General features: G+C 39.2%; 1 protein-coding gene across 2 annotated transcripts; it reads right to left on the bottom strand.

The window, feature by feature from the left end:
• Window positions 1-3,591: 3,591 nt before the first annotated feature.
• znf507 (zinc finger protein 507) lies at window positions 3,592-26,792 on the bottom strand. 2 transcript variants are annotated; one of them, XM_067494962.1, is made up of 7 exons: window positions 26,664-26,792; window positions 22,081-24,426; window positions 20,166-20,268; window positions 18,426-18,534; window positions 13,756-13,860; window positions 11,467-11,601; window positions 3,592-9,453 (listed from the first exon to the last, which is right to left on the bottom strand). In XM_067494962.1, the coding sequence occupies exons 1-7, from the start codon at window positions 26,700-26,702 to the stop codon at window positions 9,006-9,008; spliced, it is 3,285 nt and encodes a 1,094-aa protein (XP_067351063.1). In that variant the 5' UTR covers window positions 26,703-26,792; the 3' UTR covers window positions 3,592-9,005. The 2 variants fall into 2 exon arrangements, with proteins under 2 accessions (XP_067351063.1, XP_067351064.1); XM_067494963.1 differs by lacking the exon at window positions 26,664-26,792 and adding an exon at window positions 25,061-26,265.
• Window positions 26,793-26,931: the final 139 nt, after the last annotated feature.

The following is a 26,931-nucleotide window of genomic DNA, read 5'->3' as shown; positions in this document are numbered from 1 at the left end:
ATTTATTTAATGTAGACTGATGGGCAAATATTGCAAATTTATAAAGGTAAAGAGAAGCCACTGTATATAAAGGCTGTTTGTCTTTATAGTTCTCAAAAATAAGTTTGTCTGATATGGAACAATATGGTCACTCAGGTCTGAATAGCATGTGGAATCTTATGTTATTATTTTCATAACACAGAACACTAAAACATATAACATACGTACATATACATATATTTAAAACATATACGTCAACTTAGGTAAAGAACTTAGAATTTGTACCTCTGATTGTAGTCCAGTATTGTTCGGGGAAATACTTGTACTTTTATTTGAGTATTGAATCGGAGTACTTCTACTACCTCTGAATAATGATAATACTCAAAAACAAAAGGAGCAAACTGCCTCATTATTAATTTTTCTATGTTTAGCTTCCAAATTGAAATATTTGAATACTGTACACTTGGAGTACAATTTGGAAGTATATCTACTTTACTCGAGTATTGCATTTTTGTTTTGCTACTTCAAATTATGACTGCTCTGGATTTAAGAGGCAAATATCCTCCTTCTTTTACTCCACTCCATTTATTTGAGAACGAGATTAGATTTAGATTAACAAAACAAAACACAGAACAATTGTCAGACAATATTGAGCCACTGCGTGAACGAACAAACTATGCAGCAGAACATAAGGCAATTTCGAATAAGTGCTACTATAATTATTACATTTAAATTGTGTGGTCATCAGAAAAGAGTAAACAATAGATAAAAAGCCTCATCATTAACAGCTGTAGGAATAGGGTGAGGATCACATTCATGCATTGGTAAATATAATCCAAATGCAATCATAATATTTAATGCGAAACAAGACATCCTGCTTAAGGAGAACGTTTACTTTTTGTACTTCTAGTCTTTTTCTGAGCAAAGATTATTTTATTTCTACTTAAGTTACACTTTGAATGCAGGACTTTGCCTTGTAACTTTCTGTACTGTGGTAATGAACTGAGTACTTTTTAAAGCACTGCGCTTCCCTGAGAGTTCTGCACCCGTAGAAGTACAAAAATCCCATATAACAAATTCAGCAGCAGTGAATTATTTTCTGGATGCGCTGCCCCGGTGACTAAAGATAATTCACGGACTAGTCCCTGTGGAAACTATTCACACTGTGGTCTGTGATTTATCCTTTCAATTTTCCTCTCCTTTCTCTTCTGCACCTCCATGAAAACACAGCCCCCCCCCCCCCCCCCCCCGCTGCTACACAAACAAATCAAGCCAATCAATCAGAAAGTACCCACAAACTGTGCTTGTCTTGACGAACGCCCTTGAGACAACAGATGGCTCTGTGCACTCAGATGGAAAAGGCCAACATGTACGGGATTTGCAGGGGCCAACATGAAAGACCTGCAGATGATCAAAGAGATTTAATAACATAAATTGGCTGGACGCTTGTAGGATAGAAGGATTGTTGGTCAAGGAAAAAAGATTGTTTGATGGTCATACGCTCTGACCCTGGTCCTTACTCTGCTTTAACTCTTGTCTGCCTGAGCTCGGAAGATGGCCCACTAAAGATAACCCAGCGTGTCCAATTGGGCCCCTTTTAGTCAGCCTGGGATTAAACATCCTCCTCCTTCTCTGTAACACGAAACAAGATTCACAGAGAAAGGAGATGTGAGAATTAACCATTAAACAAGTTGAAAAGCAGGCCAACAGTGAGTGGTGCTTGAATTGATTCTAGAGTATCTCCAATTACTGGCCCCGTCTTCACCCCCGTTTCTTTCTTCGCCTCATTTCATTTTTCATTTTCGCCTTGATCTCCACTTTCATGGCGGCTCCTTAAAAGGTTTAGGTAGCAAAGTTGATCCAGTAAAGTAATGAATAAAGTGGAATTATATCCACCCCTGCTTGTGCAGTGAGGGTTTTACTTAGGAGCAAAAGGGATTACGCAAAGTTGTTTTTCCCCTTAAAACGAGCGAATGTGCATTTGATATTTGTTCATACATGTCTGAGAGATAGTAGTAGAAACTTGCACAATTGGATCTTACATTACAATATTTGACTGCAAATTCTTAAAATCTGCATGAATATAAAAATGTCTTTCCTTGAAAACAGTAGTGAATGCACATGCTACTTTTCACCTACAGATTTGATTAAACGTTGACCTTCGCATAACAGTGTAATGACGTGTCCTCTGGATTACTTTAAAGAGTTTTCAAGTATAATGGCAGAACCCTGTTGAAACAGAAATCTAGTGGCAACCTAACCTCACTGCCTTGGTAAGGCTGCATAAAAAAAAGAACAAGGAGAAACATATTTTGCACTTTACTACTGTGCTTCTACAAGACAGTTTCGTAACATTTTTGCAAGTAAATGTTGAAATCCATTATAGTTCTCATACCTTTTATCGGTATATTAATACCACCTTGTGGTCTCACTGTTACGGCCATGAGATCCAACAAAAGATCCAACAAAAGCTTCCTCCAATGCCAGTGTGGGCCAAGGGCTTCAATGGATCCATCCATTTTTGTAATGGAGTGAAATAAATGTAGGAAAATGACAAAACAATAAACAATTTATTTCATCTCATGCAAAGCATTGTGCACCAACTAGATATATTTTTCTGTTCCATACGGCATCACAAGAATCAAGCATCAAAAATCGTGCAAGATGCTCCTGTGCACAAATGTGGGCCAATGCTTCTATCACGTGCAGATAATGTCTGATCTAATTGAAGTTGCACAGGTGGGTGTACAATCCTTTTTTAAATAACCCAAACTCTGTCCTCTTGGATTGGACTAACAGAAAAGGTTCTTTCAGTGTTCATTGTGTGAGTTCATTTGAAAGACACTTCAGTTCTCTCCACACTATACAGTGGAGCTCTCAGACCTTTACTGCTTTGAATTATGGGTAGCATTTACTTAGAGAGAGAAATACAGTGGCTAAACCCAGTGAACCCTGAGGGCTTCGAGTTCGCAATGCACCACTTAGGTGAGCTGACTGTCGAGGTGGTCTTGGTTCGGTTAATTTCAGAGGGGCCTGAGGTTTTTAAAGGTCCCATTATGTGCAAAAAAATGATCATTGTTTCAAGTCTACTTTGAGGGCCAAGTACTTGGTTCTTTTATTTTGGTTCTTCTCATCCTAATGTATTACACATTTTTCATTAATTGGAAGTTGGTGATTTCTTTAGCTGTTGCCCTATTGAGATAATACCAACATCTGGTCATGCATTCACATCACAAAGCTGCACTAGAAATATGTTTAAATGAAAATAAGCAACTATTTCCAAAACTAGCATGTACACAATAAGGTAGCAAATGTGTACTGTGCACTCTCCACAGGACACAATGTCATTTAAGATTTATTGCACCATTTTTACCGCACTTACTTTTTCCTTTCTTTAAATAATACTAATGTATTTGCACTTCTGGGTAGATGCTAACTGCATTTAATAGGCTGTGTACCTGTACTCTGCACAGTGGCAATAATGTTTAATCTAATCTAAACATCTGTCAAATTAAAAATAAACCTATTTTGGTTTGTAATGAAATGGTTGCACCTGCAGAGTTCGAGACCTCAGCATTATGAGGAATTAAATAAATAAAAAGAGACAAAACACAAAATTAACTTTTTCTTTATTACCAAAAATACAATTGCAATGTAGTGACATAATACTGCCTAAGATGTTCTAAAAATAAATAGACATGAAGCAACCTCACACTGCTGTTTGAGACAATTCCATGTTGAACCACTGTTAAAAAATTGAATCAGACCGGACAGGTTACATCTTCCCCATCTCATTTGGTTAAAATGCACGCAACATTATTATTATTATTATTATTTTTAAACTGTGTTTAGCTTAAAACACTCAGTTTTTTTTAAAACAGTCAGTAAATAAGAACACAGCTGAAATTCAGTCTAAAATTGGACTTTAGTGTCCTTTTTTTTTTCCTTTTTTTAAACAAGATCTTTAAAAAATATATTTTATATTAGAAAAGTCAGTTTTAAGGTTCTGCAGTATTTTCCTGCAATATGTACACACTTATACATACAAAAACACTACCAAGTATTTGTGTTCATTACAAAGTAATAGTAAGAATGAAAGCAACATACTTGGCTTGCTGTTATTCCTACAGTGACTATAAAAGCCCTTGGAAGTTTACTCCTTTTAATTTCTTTTCTACTCTGAATTATGGTCAATGTATTTTTTTAAACCATAAAATAGATGATCAATAGCGACAGCAGCACATGTTCCCCTAGTTTATTTGGCACCGTTTTGTTTTTTTTAAAATGACGGATGCCTTTGCTTCCATAACCCTCCAATTTTAGCTGGCACCTTGGTGGTCCTTGGTGGCTGGGCAGGGCCACACCCAGTGGGGTATAATTTAAACCTGTGGCCTTCTACATCCCAACCCGATGCCACCGGGCCCCGTAAAACCATAAAATACATCACTGCTTAGATCACTTAAACTCACCCACTTCAATGCAGTATTTAGTAAATGCACCATTTCCCCCACAGTTACAACATTGGGACTCAATCAACCTTCATCCTTATTTGCAAAACTGCTCAAGCTGTGTCAAGTTGCACAGGGATTGTGACTGAACAATGCTTTACAACTCCAGCCACAAATTCTCAAGTGGATCCAGGCCTGAGTTGACCACTCCAGAACAATCAGCTTGTCGTTTTTAAAGCAATGCTGTGTAGCTTGGGGATCACGGTCTTGATGGAAAAGACTGCTTTAGGCTTCTCTAAAATATGCTGCATTTATTTTACTCTCTAACCTTCACAAACATAGCGTTTCATGACCAAACTAAAACAAACAATCTCCCTTTTACTAATTGTGTAACTACCAAACCTGGTTGCATCTGTGCTGATTCAGAAGAGTCACTTTAAAGGGGATAAATAACTATGCAATCACTTAATTCACGTTTTAATTACTTGACGATGTTTTTACTCTTCAATGAAAAAAGCTTTTGTACTTTAGTCAAACAAGGCAAATTACTTTGACCAAGCTTCGATACTGAAAAGAAATATAAGGGGGAAACTTCCAAATGGGGAAAAAAAAACCCCAAAAAAAAATAAACAAAAAAAAACTTTTTATAGGAACTGTACCTAGAACTAAATTGCTAAATGAAAAAGAAACTGTAGAGTTTCTTCTCTAAAAAAAAAAATCTGCTGAGGTGTACAAGTTTTACTTTAACTTCAATAACAATAAATATGTGTCCATTGCAAGAACATTTTTATATTTGACTCAAGTTTGGCAGAGAGCTAAACAGAGGTTCGTTCCTTGTGCTGCAAAATTAAAATGGACCGAAGGAAATGTAACTGGATTGAAAAGAGGTGTATGCTTTTATACAGTAGTGTCTGCTGCCTGCGTTGACACACTTTTGCACCATTTATGACACCAAAATCCCACTTAACCTACATGCACTTACTACCAAAGCAGTGGCACAACACACTTAATTAACATGATATTAATTCCAACACAACCTTTCCTTTTGTCTTCATTTTTTTTAGTGTTTAAACTAACATTAAAAAAATAAATCTGAATTCATTTTGTGTGTCTGTGTAAAATACTGCCACTAGCATTTTAGAATTATACCATTTTTCCCCCCCCAGACACTATAGTGCTTCATTTCCAACAACATAAAAACACATAATTGCAAACAGTGTCAAGTCATTCTGTTATTCTCAAATAATACACAAACTGTCAAGGAGTTTAGTACAATTTGGGGGCCGTTTGTAGCTTTAGTTGGGTGCTGTACAAACGTACGGGATAAGTCTAAAGATATACCTCCCACTTGTTTTCTACACGTTTTATAAAAGAAAGAGATCAACAATGAACTGACTCTGACAAGTGTGCGTATCCAAATTCTATCTTTTTTCAGCGTGAAAACACATCAGTAAGCCACACTCTTTAACAGGATGACATGACTCTATATTATACAAATCCGCAATGTAGTTTACTTTGAGTCAACCCCATGCACATGCATGATTAACTAATGTCTGCTAAACATACAGTGCCTGCTTCTTCTTAGAGATTCTAATTATTTCAGCTGTAAATCATTTTCAGCTCCAGAGAAGTTTGTCTAACTGCTCGAAGGCTGGGGGATTGTGTGCAATATGGAAATAAAACTACTGAGCCGTGCTGCAGGGACAATCATGACTTTAAAACCACCTGAGAAGTAATGTAAGGAATGTAAGGAAAATGTGACTTGAAGTCATTTAAATTAAAGCAGTTTGCTGGTCGTGGAAAAATCCAAAGCCTTAAGGTGCAAATATACTTGCTTTAAAACACAGATTTGTGTGTGCATCATGGCAACCTTGTGGAGGGACAACTCAACTTAGCGTTTTGTTGCTTGTTGGGCTTTCTCTAACCCTAAACCCCTAACCTCAATGTCTAAGCCATCTTTTTCTTAGGGCGGAATCAAACACTAAACTGACAACTAATTGAATTAGGAATATGTTTGTGATTTACTAAACTGAATCATAATGGTTTGACAGGGATCTGACTTGTGCAAGCAGCGCAGGACACATCACAAACTAGAAGGAAAAACGCTCACTAAATGCCTGACAATGGCAGCCGACTGTTTGCTTGGGCCTAAAGGTCATTCAGGGTCATTCGTCCTGCTCAGGTTGGTAGCATAAACGTCTGTCTGCAGCAAGGTTGACTACACCTCACATGTCCTGCATTCATCTGGAGCATTGATCGTGCACATTGCGGCAGTAATACGTTAAAATGCTCCAATACACACGCGAAATGTGAACAATGACGCATGTGAAACAGCTGTTGTGTATTGCAGCAGTGTGTGTATTGGTAAAAAGCAAGTATGAAGAGTCACCTTAGCATGTAGAACATGTGAGGCCATAGAGTGGATCAGCAGTTAGCTTTCTGAATTAAAAGATGCATCAATAAAGATTTGCTCAAACTATATATGGTACTGTAAACATATTAGCCAAATTTATGAAAATGCAATCCAGTTTAACCAGAAGTATCCTTTTAAAGTAAAGGTCACTCATTAATTTTGGGATTTTAATAATTACGTGATGGAAATTTAAAATTAGATCCTCCATGTATGATGTGACAAAGAAGAGGTCTGTGGTGTGTCTCTGTTAAGTCCAGTCTTTACCTCTTACTGCACATGTCTTTTTATTTTATTTTTTGTTTTAGAAATGTCACCATCTTCCTCCACTCTGCTGCACAAAATTGCAAATTAAGCACCAGACAATAATTACCGGCCATAATAATGAGAATTCCGGGCCATGTAACAGGTCTTTGAGATAGAGATTTAATTTTGTTTTATCCGTTCTGCTACACACAGGCACGCAGACACAATTTGAAGCTGTTATGTAAGCTGAACGGGGGGGACATGAATTATGGATATTACACTTTATCTTAATTTTCTCAGCCTCTCTCTGCATTAGATGCAAGGTAGAAATGGCATACTGATGAATTAATGTGGTCTGTTCTGAAGAACAGGATTGCATGATACATCCGATGGCTTGAGACGTGAGAGTCAGCTTTACAGGAATGATCTTTATCAAGGATCTATGCTTTTTTTTATTTTGTCAATTTCTGTCATATTTCTGATGTGGCTGTTGATGGGGTTATTGGGGGCAAAACTTTACCTTTCCTATAAGGCTCTGTGGTTACCAACATAAAAACATTAAGATCTTTTTGGCCACATGTCTAAAATAAATTGGCACAGTCAGGTAATAGGACATGGATTAACATTAAAGTCCAATAATTATTTTGGCTGCTCCTAATATGCAACTGGGCGACTAGTTATATTCCGCATCATAGGAGATATTTGGGCCACATTTTTCTCTTAAGAGAAAAGCCACTTCCTGCTATCCACTGTGCATGACAAATATCCTCTACAGAGCGAGACGATCTATCACAGTAAATGCAAAGCCTTTGCCAAATAAGGTTTCCATTATTATGCTGTGCTGAGAGCTGCATGGAAGGACTTGATACCTAAAACAAATATTAACACGGGCTTTAAAACTTTATGTCAGAAACATCCTTTTTTCGGGGCCACGTTTGCTGGCTTGGATTAAAGTCGACAGTAAACTAATGTGATAGTTTGCATTTTAAATGCACTGATAACCAAAAGAGTAATAGTTATAAAAATACCAGTATATACACGCACACACAGAACAGAAATTCATTAGCTATTAAAAAAAAAAAACTTTCAATGACAACTATTAAAGTGATCCTAGCACCGTAATAATGTGAAAGCAGGTATGTCTGATTCAACGCGACACATCCCAGCTTTGAAGTATGCAGGCACCATTACATTAAAATACCAACCTACCTACGCTAACTTCCCTTTTTGATCAATTCTTTTTGTCTACATGCCCTAAACCTTTTTCTACTACACTGCAAATATCCTACGTCCACTCATCCTACTTCTTTCCTCGATAAAAGATACTTCATAAAAAGATCCAACACGTGAAACTTGAGTCACTCAAACAAAAACAAAACTTTTTTTTTTTTAAACATTTACCTCTTTGAACATGCACAAAATTAAAACATGATAAATATTAAATCATAGTCAAGCTGCTATACGTGCCTTCAGGCATCTGTGAGTTTGTACATGTACCTTCTTAACAAGGCCAGAGTATGTGTCTGATTAAATACACATTGAACATTACAGTAGCAATGAAAGAGCTGCCTTATAGTCGCATGAATTCGACTGGAAGATATTTTCCAAATATCTTCCATTTCTGCTGAGGGATTGTGTGTTTTAGTGAGGTATGAACTTCTCCCTGTAGAGTTAAAAAAAAATAATAAAAAAAATATAACTTGGGTCAGAGCTCTGGTTTGCCCCTTGAAATCAAAACCAAGTCCCTACAGACACATTTTGTGTCTATTTAACGTCACTGTTTGACATAATTAACAGCTTAAGCACTGATCAATGTGTTTTTTGCTGCGAAATGGTTATAGCTCTAAATAAACTAAATTAAATAATTCACACGGCAGTTTGTTTAAAGAGCACAGGGTCAGTGTTAATATTAAGGGCAGGTCTCACTCTGCTGTTTGGAGGCCGGGTTGCTCTTCTGTTTGGTGCTCCTTGTTGAGGATTATGCTGATGATGTCTCCTTCGTGCTCCTTCATGTGCTCCATTAGCCGCTCTTTACTGGTGGACTCGAAGCCGCAGATGCAGCAGCAGAACAAGAGCACGCAGTATTCCATGCTGGGGCCGGCGACAGGGGCCTGGCTGGGGTGTGGCGGGTTTAGGGACTGAGAATGGGGCTGCGCAGGGTCCTTTCCTTGAGGGCTTAGGGATTTACTGGGCCACTGTGAAGGGTCTGTGGAGGAGGGTGTGGGGAGGCCTGCTGACGCTTCCACAGACAGGCCAGTTGCCGCTGCAGTTGTCGATGGTTCTGCTGGCCCTCTTAATTTGTCCTTTGAGGATGCCACCGCAGGGCGTTCTGCCGCTGCCTCCAGAAATGCAGACAACTTCTGAGGAGCTCTGATGGAAACAAAGGACGGAATTATCACGGAAGATGAAATTACTAATATTTGTATTTTGCTCTCTGGACAGTGTTAGGCCTAACACCAAGGACAATTTCTAGTTACTTAATGCCAGTTATCCATTTTCCCTATGATGCAGTATGATTCTATTTAAAACATAATTTTAAATAATTTCTAGGGCTATCTAGGGTGATCAGGGAGACAGTTAGGAGGGTACTCTGTGAGTCTTTGGTAAAGAGGAAAGTGGACGAGGAACAAGGAAGTTCAGGAGTGTATACAGGGAAAGAGGTTAGCTAAGAAGAAGTGGGACACTGAGAGGACTGAAGAGAGTAGACAGGAGTACAGGGAGATACAGCGTAAGGTGAAGATAGAGGTGGCAAAGACCAAACAAAGAGCACATGAGGACTTGTATGTTAGGTTGGAAACTAAAGAGGGAGAGGTGGATTTGTACAGGTTGGCCAGACAAAGAGATAGAGATTGGAGGATGTGCAGCAGGTTAGTGTGATTAAAGATAAAGAAGAAATGTATTGACAGGTGCTATGAATGAGTACTCTGAAAATCTAGAGAGGTGGAGGTCTGCTCTGGAAAACAGAGGAATGAAGCTTAGCTGCAGCAAGACAGAATACATGTGTGTGAATGAGAGGGACCCAGGTGGAACGGTGAGGTTACAGGGAGCAGAGGTGAAGAAGCTGCAGGACTTTAAGTACTTAGGGTTCAGAGCAACGAAGAGTGTGGAAAAGAGGTGAAGAGGCGAGTGCAAGCAGGTTGGAACGGGTGGAGAAAAGTGTCAGGTGTGTTGTGTGATAAAAGAGTATCAGCAAGAATGAAAGGAAAGATGTTCAAGATGGTGGTGAGACCAGAGATGTTGGTCAGCTTAGAGACAGTGGCACTGAAGAAAAGACAGGAGGCAGAGCTGGAGGTAGCAGAGCTTAAGATGTTGAGGTTCTCTTTGGGAGTGACGAGGATGGACAGGATCAGGAATGAGGACATCAGAGGGACAGCTCATGTTAGATGTTTTGGAGATAAAGTCAGAGAGGCCAGATTGAGGTGGTTTGGACATGTTCAGAGGAGAGACTGAGTGTATCAGTAGAAGGACGATGTCTATTTGAAAAAGCTGTCATGAAATCAGGCATTTTGGGCTTCCACATTAAAAAAAAAAAAAAAAAAAAAACATCTGTGAAACCCTGGAGGGGCTGATTAAACATGCAGGTAAATATGGAAAGATGTGAGTCATCTGCACTTTCACACTGTCGATTTGTCAAAAACAAATCTGCTAGGGCTGGAATGATGTGCAGATTACGTTAATACCTCAATTTGCGTGGAATACATGACTGCATCACAATGTATATTTTAAATCTTGAATTGCGCTGCCTCCCACTCCCAGGCATGCTGAAATGCACATCTCCAAAAGCCCAAACACTAGTCAAAAGTGTGGGGCACCATTAGAGAAGTACTAAAACGTTGCTCTGTAAACTTCTGGGAAACTGAGATGGCCTAGCATTACCACAGAAGTCAATCTGCTGTGAACATCTCAAAATAAAAACATCCTGGGGCAGCCTTCAAAATGATGAGACAGCTGTGTTTATTAGAGTGAGTTTTGTCTGTTGGTTGATCTCAGTCCCTGGGAGTAGTTATTACATTCTTATCTGTTGTGTTTCAGACACAGACCCAAAAGAAGATTGAAGCTAACAGCTAGTTTTGGCAAAGCTGCTTTTCAGTGCATGTGTAAGCACTTTGTTTATGCATGAATGGATGAATTGGATAACCTGCCCAAAATCCAGGTGCAAGAAGCTTGTTGACTTCTACACAACACTTTTATAACAATTAGGATTTTGGGTATTGTGGGTATAGATTACACAAATGTATAAAATTGCAATGTATCCATTTATAATAAAATCTACAACTCAACAAAAGGCGCACGAAGTAAAGAACGATATGATTAAATACAGAAATGGAGCCTTAAGAGAAAGTCAGTGTACAAACTCTTCTGTACATGAGTTGTGCTGTTTACCGGCTGCTTTGGGAGATGGCCTCATTAATGGCCTTGTTAACTTGCTCGTAGTTGTAGTTCTGGTCTCCGGCATGCTTCCACATGTGGGATTTGAGTGAGGGAGGATGACTGCATACATAGCCACACAGAGAGCACCTGTAAGATTAAAAAAATTAAATTATAAGAGCAAAAGGGATAAACATAAACAACAGAGTAAGAGCAGATCAAGTCAAAGTTGATTTAATATGCATCCGGAATTTCTACTAATCCTACTGATACTTTCTACCAAGAGGAATCATTCTGACTCAACACTCCACGACAGACAGTGAGCTTGAAAAACAGATAAATAGGACTTTGCGGCCCACTTGTAAACTCACTTGTCAAAATTAAAGGAATTATGGATCATGTCAGGTATTTAAAAGCTTGTGGAAGGAAAAATAACTCAATATAAAGACCTCAGGCACAAGCTTATTATGACAACTGACTAGATTGTAAGAGAACTTCCTAATCACAACACCACCCATTTTGATGTAAAAAGGTGAAAGAAAACTCTTCAGCCAAGTGCCAATATGGATAATTACAGTAGAACAGAAGGATGACTGGTGTGTGATGCTTTTAAAATGGAAGTGTCACGATACGAGCTCACTACTGACTACAAACGTAGGATTTGAGCCAAGAGGTAAGTTCACTATATTAAACGTCACGTGTCTTTAAAGAGCAAACAGGGTATTGTGGGATGGGTGGGACTAAGAATATCAGTTGTCTGCTGAGCTTACCTTGATGACTATGCATTATGATTGTTAAATTAACAATAAATGTTTAAAATAAGTCAAAGGATAATGAAAACAATTACAATGTGTGGAAATAAATCACTGAACTCCACAAAGTGCCCGGTTAAAACAGAGGATGTAAACGCTCCACCAGGAAAGTTACAGCTTGATGAGAAGCAGAGCTAACACACATGCAGGTGTGTCCAAGAAAATGGTGACAGCTGACATTACTGTTGTTAGTGGTACACTGTTGGTACTGTTGCTTGAGTGACAGAAGGTGAAGTACTGTTCTCAATTTAGGCATTTTTATTTTTTTTTACATTGTTAAAAAACAAAAAAACTGTAACAAATTGCATTAACTTGATATAATGTCCAACTGTTATAAGAGTTGAGTTAAATAAATACACTTATTTTAGCATTGCAACATGACTGGATGTCCGTCACCAGAATGATTTTTCTAGGTGAGAGATTTAGAGCCAATTAAAAAGTGATCAAATAAAATAATCTTATTGGTGTTGTAGACTTTGCAAATCATCACTACTGCTGACAAAATGTTCATGGTTGTATAGTTCTTCTTTTGAAACAATTCTCTGTGGTTGCTGGGCAAGTAGACATCACATGGTCTTTTAGAGGTATGGTTTGACCACCAGGCCTAATTACTACACAGTCCTCTGGAGTTCCCCTGAGCTTGGTTCGCTAGGGTATCAGTGACATAAATACAGTCTGCAGTTGCTAAATTATGTAAGGGAACATAAGTGGAATGTGTGCATGTACACATCTTAAAATGTAACCTGAATAGAAGTGTCTATAAGTCATAGCATGAAGAGGTATATGCCAGAGTGCAGACAGACTGTATGAATTAGCCTTTAAAGCCCCTCAGACTGTGCGGCGAGTTAATTAGCTATTAGTCCACATGACTGAAGGTTTACTCAGTTTGCAAAAAGCCAGACAACACACAATGGACTTAAACTTGAAGGTAAGAACACATAACTATTTTGTTGTTTGTTTGGACGAAAACTGCAGGTGTGAAAGTGACTTCAAAGTCAGTTTATCTCATCCTCAGCTGCTTCAATTTTTACCCATCATTTAAAAATCTCCCTCTCAAGTCCCTGTACTTTAGGAAAGTGCTACAGTAAAAACCTTTGAATGCCCCTGTATCAGAAAGAAAGACACTGCCTTCACCATTTGGACTGTGGGGAAAACATGGGTGTACAGATGCTGGAACAGTACTGAGTGAAGTGGAAATCAGCAATCAGAGTCTCTCTTAGGGTTGAGCACATTTAACAGAGTATTCACTCCATTTCATTTTACTCACCCACCAGCCACCGACCTTGTAATCAGGAGCCCATTTGTCAAATGTGCAGCCTGCTGGTTCCGTAATAGTTTACTAAGGTGGTCACATGCATGTTTAGACCCACGTGGACTCAGAATATCTCCAGCTTCTTTTGCCAGGTACAAGCACATCATTCTCAACCTTGCAGGGCCAATGCTTATTCTTATCCCATCTCTCAGTACTTGACGTGTGTTTGATGCTTCTCACCTGTACTGCTCTAGTAGCTGCACGGCCTGGTGCTCCTGAGGGTGCTTCCTCATGTGGCTCTTTAAACTGTTCATGTTGGTGGTGGCAAAATCACAACTACAACACCTGGCAGATGGGGAGGGAGAGCAGAGTAAACATAGAGATTGAGCGGCATGTTGAGCAAGCTGCCTTTTGAGGTCATCTTGCTGCTTTCTTTACACTTGTGGCCTGAAGGGAGCGTAAGGGATTTACAGCAAAACAGAAAGGAAATTGCTACTTTAAGGAAAAGAATAAATCACAACATTTTCCACTTTGTTGCACTTTGGCTGTTGCGGGTGGAAGATGAAACTGGCCATTTAGTTGCTTAAAGACATAGAAACACAAGGTCTGCAGACAGAGGGTACGCGCAACTCAGGGCCATTTGAACTGCATTAAAATTAAATAAAAAAACAAGTTGCACTTTATTAAGTGAGGTTTGCTGGGGCTAGAATGTTAAAAAGGAGATTAGACCAACCAAAGACAAAAACAATTTCTGGAAAAAAGCTTAAATAAAAAAACAAAACAAAACAAAACACATTTTGCTTTATTCTATTGAAGCAGATAGTCTCTGTGGAGACTAATAGTTTAGTAGATTAAACAGAATTCTGTTACATCTATAAAAAAAACAAACAAAAAAAATCCCCCAATATATTATTAGTATAAAACAAAATATTTAGTTTGGTCATTTTTGCCTTTGTGGAAAATCAGACAGGCCTTGCTAATTTCTAGATGCGTCTCATTTTTTTGACAAAACATCTGCAACTGTTGCCTCACATTTCAGGCTAACGACATAAGGAACATCAACACTTATTTGCTGTCAAACATTATAAATCGTCTGCACTAGAAATCTTAACATAGATTCCTGCAAATGAAATAAGGGCAAACAAGAAAGGCCTATACATAACATAAATATTAAGTGAAGCATATGTTCACTATACAGTTTCAAAACAACGCTGCTCCGTTCATTCACTGTTCCATTTTCATTACTGCTTATGTGTTAGCAAGCAGTGATATAATAAGTGCTTCAGTCATATAATTTTAATACAGTTTAATACAGTTAAAGTTCTTTACAACCCACGTACACAAATATAAAAAGTAGTGAGCGAGTTAGTAAAGGCAATGGGATAAAAGTGTGCTTTAAGTTAAGATTTAAAGGAGGTTAAAGAATATATTTTCTCAACTTTCTTTACGTTGAATTCTCCAAGACAGCATAGGGTTGTATATTTTTTGCTGTACAGACCCCCAATACTTTAAACACAAAAATAAACACAGGAGGAAGGTCCTGTTCTGTCCTAGAGAACAAATAGAACACAGCTGAACAAAGCGTAAAAAAGATAAGCAGTCTACTCAACAATTACATGCTGAATTGGTCGGAGGTCGGATCACATTTTTAACATAATAGAAAAGCTTCAGAACTTGTTTGTGACTGGACCGAGACCACATCTAGTAAAAGGTCCAGGTGCGCCTGTTTTGATCTGCACTTTAGTGTGACTGCTGTGTTCAGACCTGCCTCAATGAAGTGCACCAGGGGGAAAAATAAAACAGAGTTCAACTTGACTGGACTAAAGGAGGTAGAATTAAAAACACACTCAAATAATAGTGGTCCTTCAAAGTTCCTAAATCTTCTTTTTTGCTCTTTAAAAACAGAATGACTGCTGCATCCGTGGCCACTAAGTTTCACTGAATTCCTGGCATAAGGCTTTTCCCCTCGATAACGTGAGCGGGTCATTTTTTTCCCCCTCTTCCTTTTCCCCACATCTAATCAGACGTGTACAAACGAATGCTTTGGGTCAAGTTACATAATATAACTCCTAACATAAATGTCACTACTAAAAAAGTGTGCCATACAATTTAGAATTCTAATCCAATTTTCTTGTGGCTAATTGTAAATACAAACTGAACGAACAAATTTCTACTCAATCATAGCAAAAACATTTATGCGCCTCTGGCTAGTGGTGTTGTAGCTGGAAACTCCGAAACTTGCAGCTTCAGTGACTTGAAGAGGGCATCAGCATGACCCGCACGAAGTGTATGGTTGTATTTTGGTTTCAGAAGTAGTCTGAACGTGTTTGAGAAGGTTTTGTTTTTTCTTTACTGTGAAAATTTGTCACAACTGGATTTTAGCAAGTGTTTAGAATCTAGGTGAACCGCAAGCACCATTGTTCATGAAGGGTCACAATCTCTTGACTAAAGTAGTTATCAGAGAACTGTCGAGGACTTTGTGATGTCCTTTTTACTAATTACATATTTACTTAGAACACAAGCAAAGCCTAACTGCTAACTCAGCTAGGAAACAAACAAATCACAATGTACACACAGGCAGGTGAAGCCATGATTTAAAACCTTTGATAAGTAATCAGAAAACCCCACCTAGTGCTAAAGCAAATGTCAAATTGTAAATGTTGATGATGTTAAAAGTAGGTACAATATTTGGAAAAAACTTTTTAGCTTACACCATCTGAAAAAGGAACATAAGGTAGGCACAGTGCAGAGGAACAGTGGATACCCCATGGAACTGCAGCTCAATTAGGTGACACATCACACATCACAGACTAGAAAGGCTCTACATGTAGCACAATGTGTCAAATACATACAGTACGGTCTGTAAGTACTTGGACAGGGACACATTTTTCTGTCATGTTCGGTCTGTACTTCCGCAGAGTAAATCAGAGATGAAACAATGAATAAACAGAGCAAAACTGTAGTCATTATTCTACTGGACTTCCACTTAAAATTCAACCAAAAGCCTGTTTCATTTCTAATCCGTAACGCTGGAGAACAGAAAATATTATATGGTGCTAACACCTACAGATCCCACTATAGGGCTGTTTCAGTTGCAAAAGCGTGTTTTATTGCTTCGAAGTCTTTTATTGCTTCTACGTGTTTAAACAGAATTCACACAAAAACAGATCATCTTCACATGTCAACATTTGATTTAAACTCTACTGTTCTGATCAAAAGACAAGGATGTTGGCTCAATAACAAAATCAGTTGACGTTTTAAGTTGAAATTGTTTTTTGCCATTTAAACTTGGATGGTGGATGATCCATTATTTTTCATTGCCATTGGCTAAAACGATAGCTGATCATCCTGGCTCGAAGCATCAATTAAATCCTGCCTGACCTTCTCACCGCTGTTATGAGTTTGTGTATATTTTTTATTTGTACATTTGCGCACAGGTGACGGTGGGCTGACAAACTCTGTTCACATCTTACGGCAGCTTTGTGTTAACACAAAGGCAGAGTGCTAACACAGAGCGTGGGTGAAAGCCACGGCGAGGGCTCCATGTGAGGCGTGTGGCTGTACTAACAGAAGGAGATTGCTGTGGGGGAGCATTCTCAGGCATGTAGTGCCATCTAATGGACCTTTCTTAAAGCGAATGCTTATGCACCAGAACCATAGCACAACTAAAGATTTTGATTCGGTCCCTGTCTAAAAAAAGTGGCTAAAAGCTGAAAACACTTCCACACAGGACAGGAACAGTGAAACATGAAAAGCTATGTTCACTTACAACAGAAAACAACCTTGTTAATAGTTTAAAGATATGCCGAAGCCAGTACCTAAGCATGGTAATGTGTGCGACATAATTAACACGTTTGTAAAGCTGATTTCCAAATGGCAACATAAGAGAGATATGCAACTATTAAATAATTAGAGCAAAGACAGTTTACACACATTTACCCAATTCTTGAATCATTTTAAATTCCTAAATTATTTATATACAAGAATTGAATGACTTTATTCACCCCAGAAGGAAATTATGTTGCTTTGTTGCAGCTACATATTTTATTCATTGGTTACTCAGTAATTTGCATGGTTTGATTTAAACACATTACTTAAACGTAGCTGGTTATTTGATGGCTGTTTTACAACTTATTACAATACACAGACGCTTTAGAACTCTCTTATTAAAAATCAATTTACAGTTAAATGCAAAAAAAGCTGGTGAACATTCCTGTGGACGCCCTGTATTTATGTTAAATCATGTTTTGACACATCATTGTGCTTCATAGTGAGTATGAGGTCTGAAGCTACAGTTCTTTGACATTACCTCAAATGTTTTACTTTCCTTACCAATACTCCTCAACCTGAGCCAGCCTCATATCTATATTGTGTCGGCTTAGGCTAAACTGTTGTGGATGGCCCCAATGACTTTTGATCTGAAGCCCACGGTCTGCTCAACTGTGCAACCAATATTCCTGTATTTACTCGGCTAGATATGAAAGAAGGTTGGTGCCAATATAAAATGTGTCTGACTTGTGACATTAAAAAAATTCTGTGTTTGAATTCAAAAAGGTTTCATAGTCGCTCTGTTCCTTTCCTGTAGGTAGACCTGCTAATAGATACACCAGAAACCTACCTGACAATAACCAGAGCAGCTTTTAAAAAAAAACAAAGACAAAATCTTAAACCGCACCCTAAATTAAATACTTAAATGGAATTTAATATTTTTCCACCAACAGCAAGTACTGTTAAAAGTGCATCATATGTAATACTATATGTATTTAGCTAAAACAATTAGAATTCTAATGAATCATTGACCACCAGGTGCTCCTGCTGGATGACTGTAAAAGTTTTGTCATTTCAGAACATTCAGGGCCTGTGGAAACTTCTGTACTTGTAATTGGATGGCGAGTGATACGAGTACTCACCGATAAGGCTTGTCAGAGTTATGAATGCGCCGGTGGTTCCTCACGCCAACATATGTAGCGCTGGTGTAGTCGCACACATCACACTTATACATCTTCTGAAGACCACATTCTAAGAGTAAGAACAAATCAAAGAGTACAACTATCTGAAAGCAACGCTAATACAAGTAATATATCACAATACAAATATAGGCCACAACCGAGAACCTGGCATTTACGAAAACCTCTGAGGAAAGTTACCCAAAAATTGCTGTTTAAGGAAAATTGGATTCACATTCCCAAAGACGTTTCCTCTCTCATCCGAAAGGTTTCCGTCACTAGGATTTGAACTCTATTATTAAGTCTGTGGGCTGCTGTCCTACCTGGCCATTGTGTGAACAGCTAAACAGCTTTGGAGAGATGAGAAAGAAGTGGTGCATTCACTCGGTTTACAGAGGGTCCGTTCCAATTTGACATTAACCATCTGTCTCGTCTGTCCACAATTTTGGCATTGATGTCTATAAAGTAGTGACCCTTGTCATTTAAATGCAGATGGACCTCTCAGTCTTACTCTGATGAGCACTGTTCTGCCTTTTATTTTTGATGTCTTGTTTATCCCAGTGTACAGTTGGGTGTAAAGTTTTGCATCACCTTATTTTGAAATGGTAAAAAGAATCAACCTAAATTGGGTCATTTTTTTAAATTAATCCTATTGTCCACAATCATCATATAGATGCGTAAGCCAACACTGATTTTCTTTATTCACATTTAGGCCTGCAGCCTGGATAAACTTGTTCATCGGTGCCATTGACCTTCATTGTTGGCCGTCATTGGCTTAAACATCTTTATGGTGATTGTGGACAATATGAATTATTTTGAAAATAACCACAGTTAAGTGTTAATTTTAATATATTTTAACAGAAATGCAAACGCACAGATTTAATTTTCACAGTTTTATTATTCACTTTGCTCTAAATTTCTTTCAACCTTGACCAATTTTGTGACTTCTGATGATAAAACAATATTTGGTAAATGGCCACTTATATAGCGCTGTTATGCAAAGCGCTTTACAATGTTGCTCCGTACTTGATAAAGGTGCATTCCTACTTTGTTAGATTTAGAGTTAGGTTTCTATCCTCCTACGTGCAATTCAAAGGTAGAGGGGTGCAAACGTAACCCTAAACCTAACAAAATAACAATGCACATTTTGGTACAAATGATACAATTACAGTATTTACAGTCTGCAACAACCCACATCTACACACCTTCTATTAATGTTGTTGCTGTTTTCTCTGCCATGACCTTTTTATTATCCTCTTAACGTTTTGCCATGTCTTTGGTTTATGTTGTGTAAAAGTGCAAGTTCATGAAGAAGAAATGCTGCTGTCAGTAAGGGATGACTAGGCCTGAGTCTGCCCCCTTGTGGTGAAACTTTGTGCATGTGTGGAGGATTGTATGTGAACAATGATGCAGATGATGTGGTCAAGGTCTACGCACAACCTGTGGTAAACAGCAAGTTATCGAGTAGTAGACTTACAGACCACAAAGACTTTAAAATCTTGATGACTCTCAACTCAAGTTCAAACTGAAGAAACCTTTCAGTTGGGAGATATATTTTTCAGTTACAATTGAACAGCACCTTTGGGATAGCCATACATGGATGACAGACAGGTTATTTAAATATTGTTGGTGCTTTTTCCTATCAATAACAAATATCTTGTAACAATGCATGTTAAAACATCAAAAGGCCATAAAACCTCTTACCTTCATCAGTTACGTCCACAGCTTCCAGCACATTGGCAGGTGTGAGAGCTTCTATGTCACTGCTTAAGCTATGGTGCTCCTTTTCATGATTTCTCAACTGACTCTGCAAAGAAAGCACACGCAACCAATAAGATTTCTTCACAACGAAATGAGAATATATATGCTGACATCCTAAACTGCTTGTGATCCACAGATCACCACAGATCCACAATCCACATTTAATTCTCTTAGGGCAGTCAGAGCAGAAATATAAGTTGGTCGGCCTTCTTTCTACAAAATTGAAAGTGCTCTTTATCACTTTATTTAACTAAATGTGGTAAAGTAATAATCTCCTCAACAGATTAGCACTGGAGCACCAGGATAACAGCGGAATCATTTTATTACATGTGCCTGTATCATCAAACTTAGGTAAACCTTCACTGCAGCAATGCACCAAGCATTGTGGTTGAGGCCATAGTGGGTGAAGTCCTACTGGAGTGCATTATATTAAGACATGGTTCTAATATTTTGGCCACCTCATTCATGAAGCGTGACAGAGTGGCCAAAACTTTAGAAACACCTCTTTCCATGATGCACTCCAGTATTACTCTGCAAAATGCTATTTATCACCTTTCTGTAAGTTGCAAATGAGAAACTATAACATTGTTAAAGTAGGATTCATGGCAGAGTTGTTTTATTGGATTCCATTAAATTGTACAGGTGTACCTAATAAAGTGGCCAGTGAGTGTATGTGACATTTGTCAGTGTTTTATTGCCTGTACAATATCACAAGCCAATTATACGAAAATACCAACAACAACAATATGAAGAAAATTCACCATTCCCAAACTAATATAAAGTATTAGAAACTAAAAGAATTCATACAAATCTTTTAATTACAAATGTGCTTTATGTCTCAAAGTCCGATTCCCACCTCGGGCAGTGACATATCTGATCTGAGGTAATCAGGAATGTGGTCAGTAGTCAGTCTTGAATAGCTTAACATATCTAATCACGAAGAAACCGTTGCAGGTCAGTGTCTTAATGAAGTTTGAGTAAATATCTAACAATAAAAAGTAAGTTATTTGCTTGTTCATAATGCTAATGTAAGCACGGCAACACCCACAATTATAAAACCAAGGGTCATTCATTTTCATTTGCTCCTGTTAAGGGGCAAAAAAAAAAAAAACAGACCTCGGGAACAGTGTGCAAGGAGACCACTAGGAAGTATGAGAATATCAGTAAAGGGCCTGTAGTGGGAGAATTTTTACACAATGATGAAATGGTTAAAAAAGAAAAATGAAGAGCAACAATGAGTCATACACACTGTGTTCATGATGAGAAAATTAGCGCGTCAAATTGCTGAGGAGTTCAAATTCCAGTCTGCACCAACCGAAGAGTTCATTACAGTTTTATCTAAAATATACTTCATTTAGGTCATCAAGTGGATTTTTCTCTTTTTTTTTTCTTAGATTGTTTTACCTTCTTCTACTGTGAAGTAGTTTCTTTTACTTGACCTTTACATGGAAGCCACTAACTAAAAGTCTCATGTTGCAGGAGGAATAAATAACGGAATATTACAGCGTGGACATGCAAAACCATCATCGCCCTTTGTCACCACGTCTGAAAGTTTTACTAGGGGGAAAAAAAAACTGATGGTGATATCAAATTTGAACAACACGACAACATCCAGTTGTTGGTGAAGCATCAGCTGTTGGTACAAGGGAGGCTAAATTATATTTCCATAGACACACTAACACAGACGCTGTGCAGTGTGCATCTCAACAAGGTCGGCACTTCTTTCTGGACTATTTAAATAATATTTTACCAGAAACGCCAAATGCCTAAATACATTTTCAAACAATATGATACTTTTCACAACTAGACTACATTAAAAAAATAACCAAATTAAAATACTCGTCAATGTGGATCCTACCTTGTAGTGAAAAGCAGCTTGGCATTGCTTGCACTGGTACGTCCTGCTCTTACAGTGGTGGATCATATGACTCTCCAGGTCCTTGCTGTCCGAAGCTATGTGTTCACATATGGGACACTGATAAGGCTGCCTCTGCCTATGTACCCGTAGGTGCTGTTTAATGTAGCCCTTGTTGCCGCTGCTGTAGCGACACAGGCGGCACCTGTATGGCCTTTCACTACCAGGGATGTAGTCAACCAGGCCACCATCATCTGGGATGCTACACATATAGCTCCCAGCTCCATTACCAGTGACCACACTGGCCACAGTTCCATTTTGGAACTGAGCATTGTCCTGAAGCTCTTTTAAGATATCCTCATCAGAAGTATTCTGATCTGAGCGCTCTCTCAGTTTTTCAATGACTGTAAGTAGCGACAGGCTGATGCCAGCTTTAGTGGCGGGGCATTCCTCATCTCCCTCGCCAAGGGCTAGGGACCCCAAATCTTCATTGCTTTCCTTGCTATGAAGTTTCAAGTCCAGTAGAGCTGCTGTTGTGCCTACATCAGAAGCCCTCTGGTCAGCTGTGTTCACTTCTATAAGTTTCTGTCCCATGATTGGGCTCTGTGCCCGGGCTGTAACTGTCTTTAGGTTCACCTTCGTGCTTGAGGTAGGTAGTTCAGGGGTTCTCATAGGCATGGCTACCAAGGCCTCAGCAGCCAGTGAGTGAAGGCGGAGAGACTCAGAATGAGTCCTCTTGCGACCAGCTGGGGGGACATTCTCATCCCTTGGAGAGCTGCTATTCAAAGTGAAGGAGGACTTGATATCAGCTACTAATGGCTGGCTGTCATTAGTGCTACCAAGGATCACCTCGCTGCTCCCATCACCCACACGGTCCTGCTCCTCCTCTTCTGCATCCAGTAAGCTCTTGTCCCTGTCCACATCTGGGCTGAGAAGCATTTGGTTAGTTGCCATGACTGTATCCTCAGCGGAAGGAAGGCGTTCTACAATCACATTGATATGGCCAGCACTGTTAGGACTGCTGTTGATAATCTTCTGAGCTGATGACAATAAGCTATCTGTGATACAGGTGCTATCATGGTGACTGTCTATCTCAACCTCTGTTTCAGCATCGGTCATCACCTGCACCTCCAGCAGGGGCTCCTCAGAGGTCATGTATCCTTTGACAGGGAACACACTTCTCTCCTCCTGTGTTTCTGGATTTTCACTGACTCTCGAAACTGGAGGATTCAACACATCTTGTTTACCGTCAACAGCCAATGGCATGCAGAGCTGGAGCTTGAAGGCAGAAGGGAGCTTTGGAAGGCTTTTGTCTTGGGGAAGTGGGGAAAGAACAACTATTTCCTCTCTTGGTGCAGCAGGATTAGCTGTACCCTGGGGCTCTCTCCTTGCCAAAAGCTCATCTTCATCCTCAAAGATGGGGTAAGAACAGTCCACCAAGCCAGCATGCTTCCAAGCATGGGTCTTGAGCATTCGCTGCTGGCTGCACACATAGCTGCAAATCAGGCAGCGGTATAGACCATACTCCTCATAGCTGTACCATTTCTTCTTCTGTGGCAGCTCCTTAGAACTGTCCACTGAGCTTCTGATGACCTTGGCTTCCACATTGCCCCCACTCTTGTTCCGGTCCCAGTCCTGCTTTCTTAAAACTTCTTCCTTTCCCTCACTGCACGTATCCAACAGAGAGGAGTTCGGCTTGAGGTCGCCTCTGTTGCTTAAGTGCAGTCCAACATGCTCCTCTAGCTGTCCCTGATCTCTGGAGGTAAAGTGACATTTGGAGCACATGAGGATGAGGTCACTGTGGTGCTCATTGTGCTGTTTCAGGTGCTCTTTCAGGAGGGGCAGAGTTTGAGAGAGGTATGGGCAAAGGCTGCACTGATAGCATGTCACAGTCTGTTTGTGGTCACTGCTGCTGGTGTCACTGGCGACGTCTTTTACCGTAGAAGTGATGTTATTGTTATTATTGTCACCTGACACAGATGGAGAAACATCTAATCTTTCCTCATCCTTTCTGTTAAGTTTCCTACAGGGAGAGCCTCCTCTGCTCCTCCTTGTCCCCCCCTCACCTCCTCCTTCACCAGCAGGAGACGTCTGTTGGAGTGCTCTTTTCTGTCCAGCCAAGGTGCAGCGGCGCTGTGGCCGCTTCTCCACAATTTTGCTGAGCTTCTCAATGACTTGGATAAGAGAATCCGGAGCCTGTTTCTGCTGGCATCTATAGGTGGAATCCTCCTCTACGGGTTGCTGGGTTTTGATTTGAGAGAGGGATGCTTGTGTTGATGGAGTGGAGGCTGAAGAAGAGGCAGTGGAGGAGTGTGGAATAAGAACAGCTACATCACTGAGCTCCATGACCTGGTAAGAAAGCAGAGAATAAAGAAAATTAGATTCAAGCAGGTCTTAAAACAAACCCCAAAAGACAGAAAGTTGTGAATCAAGGTGCCTGTGACACATATTGCTTGTATACAAGTTTGTTTTGAAGGACAGCATGAAATCTTATTGTTAATGCTTATGGTCTACTCAGAGCCTACTCAGACACCACTGTTTCAGAGTAATAAGTCCATCAAACAATTATCCATTTAGATTATGTTTCAATACAGTATATTCTATGACTGAATCATTTCTTAAAGGATAAACAAATTGGGGATTTTTACTGAATGACTTAAATAATTCTGATTATTAAAAAAAATTAAAAAAAAATTGCCCGCCTTTATGTAATCTTGCAACATAAAAAAAGCCTTGACAATATCAGCACATTGTGATGATATCTACCTAAATATGACATTTTGCTGCATTCTGGGTGGTTCATGCTGGGATCAGGCAATTTGCACTTACTCTTACTCGCTGTTGTTACATAACAATATCAATGACAGAGGCTAAAGTATCAGCAGAATCAAAAAGACAGTTCCAGTGAAAGTGAACACCAAAATTCAGGTGCTGGCCATAACCATATGTCACAAAAATGAAAGACAAATAGTCACACACTTACAATTTATTTTAAAAAAAAAACATTCCGACGACAATTGGTCTCGTTGCCTTGAAGACTAGCTGGTTTTGCATTTTTTGACACTTTTACATTTTTCTTTTTACTATACATATACATTACAACTTATTCTACTGTGGAGAGGTGCTGTCAAAGCCTCCAGTGACACAGAGCCACAGGACAGTCCAAGCAGTATAGCAGAGATATCACATATAAAAAGGTTTTCTCTCCAGTTTATTAGGTCAAGTCATGTGCATCACATGCTGATGCAAACCATTTCATGCATCTATGAGACACCAAAGGATGAGTCCAGAAACGTATAAATTATTAAAGACTAGTGATGATAAGCTCAGACATTGTCGGTTTTTCTATTGGTACTACATAATACTTTTCTTCTTATTACTGCTACGTAAGTTATTTTGCATATTTTTTCTCTCAATAACTCAATGGCTGATTAAGTCGATCATATCTAATGCATTTTTGAATTCTACTTTGACAATGTCAATTTCTGAGTTTTTAAGTTGAAACTGTCAGAAAGTTGATATTTCTTCTGTTGCACTATAAGAAGTGGTGGTTCTAATGTTTCAGCCACTCTATTTAGAAATGTATTTAATATAAATAGAACATGGATCTGAGTTGTAATTACTGGAGAATTTATATATGGGTGGCATGACTGCAGGTCAACAAACAGGCATGGCAACACGTGCACCATGTGCATCTGTGTACAAACAGAGCTTTAGGGAAATGGTCACATCCTATGTAGTTGAATTTCTTTCATTTGTGCAGCTCTAACTCGTTCCTGTTACTCACTTTCAGACCACAATTGACCTTCCTCTTTCTTCCACTTCTGCTTCTGCATGATTAAATAGAACACAACTATATAGATTTGGAGAAGGGTTACCACAGTTAGTGGACACTTCTGTGTCGAAATCATAATCCTACATGGAAGCTGACCTAGTGTCCATTGGATCCAAGGATACCTCAGTCAACTATAATGGATTTCTCCCATCAGGAATATAAAATGTACCGTCAAATAACTTTTCATCTCACCAACAGATACACGCTAGGCCTTCAATAATAGACTGAACACACCAGGTTAAACGTGAGCTCAGTCGGTACAGCCTCCGTGAAGACACCATCATGTGCTTCAACCACTTTCAAACGAGCACCTGTTATGTCAGGATCTAAAAATATTCCACCCATTTTCATTCCTTCGTAGAATGAAGTTGAGCACAGCCCCCAAAGCCACACTGACGCATCGAATACAAACTTTACCAAATGTGCTCTCTAATGTTAGCAGAAAGGCTGGAGCTCCTGCAACACTTAAAGATACTTCCACCCTTAGGAAAATAGAATCGACATTTGAGAAAAAGAAGGCATGGCACACACTGTTAGCTTCACAGCTTGTTGCCTGCTACACACACACACACACACACACACACACACACACACACACACACACACACACACACACACACACACAGAGACACACGAGTCTCGCACAGTGTTAGCACTTTCTCACATGAATTTACAAGGACATTTTAATGATTATTACGGTTAATGAGTGACTGAGACGCGCGTGACTTTATTTCAGTTAAAATATACTCACTGACACGCGAAGGCTCGACGCACTTTGTCCGCAACACATAAAACGGCTTTGTTTTATTCGTTAGCCATAAAGAGGTGGCCCATGTCTCTCTCCCACATTTCAAAATGGCGAGGATGGAAAATCAGTCACGTGACCCGGGGTTTTGGTCAGGTGACCAATACGCACAGACGATTGACACGTTGCTTCGTGTCACATTCAGGTACGGCTGGTAAAACACCAGGTTACATATTCTTTTCAGTTTATCGGTGCGTTCAAATATTTCTTTTTA

This window comes from Channa argus, chromosome 2 (genome assembly GCF_033026475.1).
Source record: "Channa argus isolate prfri chromosome 2, Channa argus male v1.0, whole genome shotgun sequence".
In the NCBI taxonomy this organism is placed as follows: Eukaryota; Metazoa; Chordata; class Actinopteri; order Anabantiformes; family Channidae; genus Channa; species Channa argus.
The sequence above is the reverse complement of the archived record's forward strand: the minus strand, read 5'-3'. Positions and strand labels throughout refer to the sequence as shown.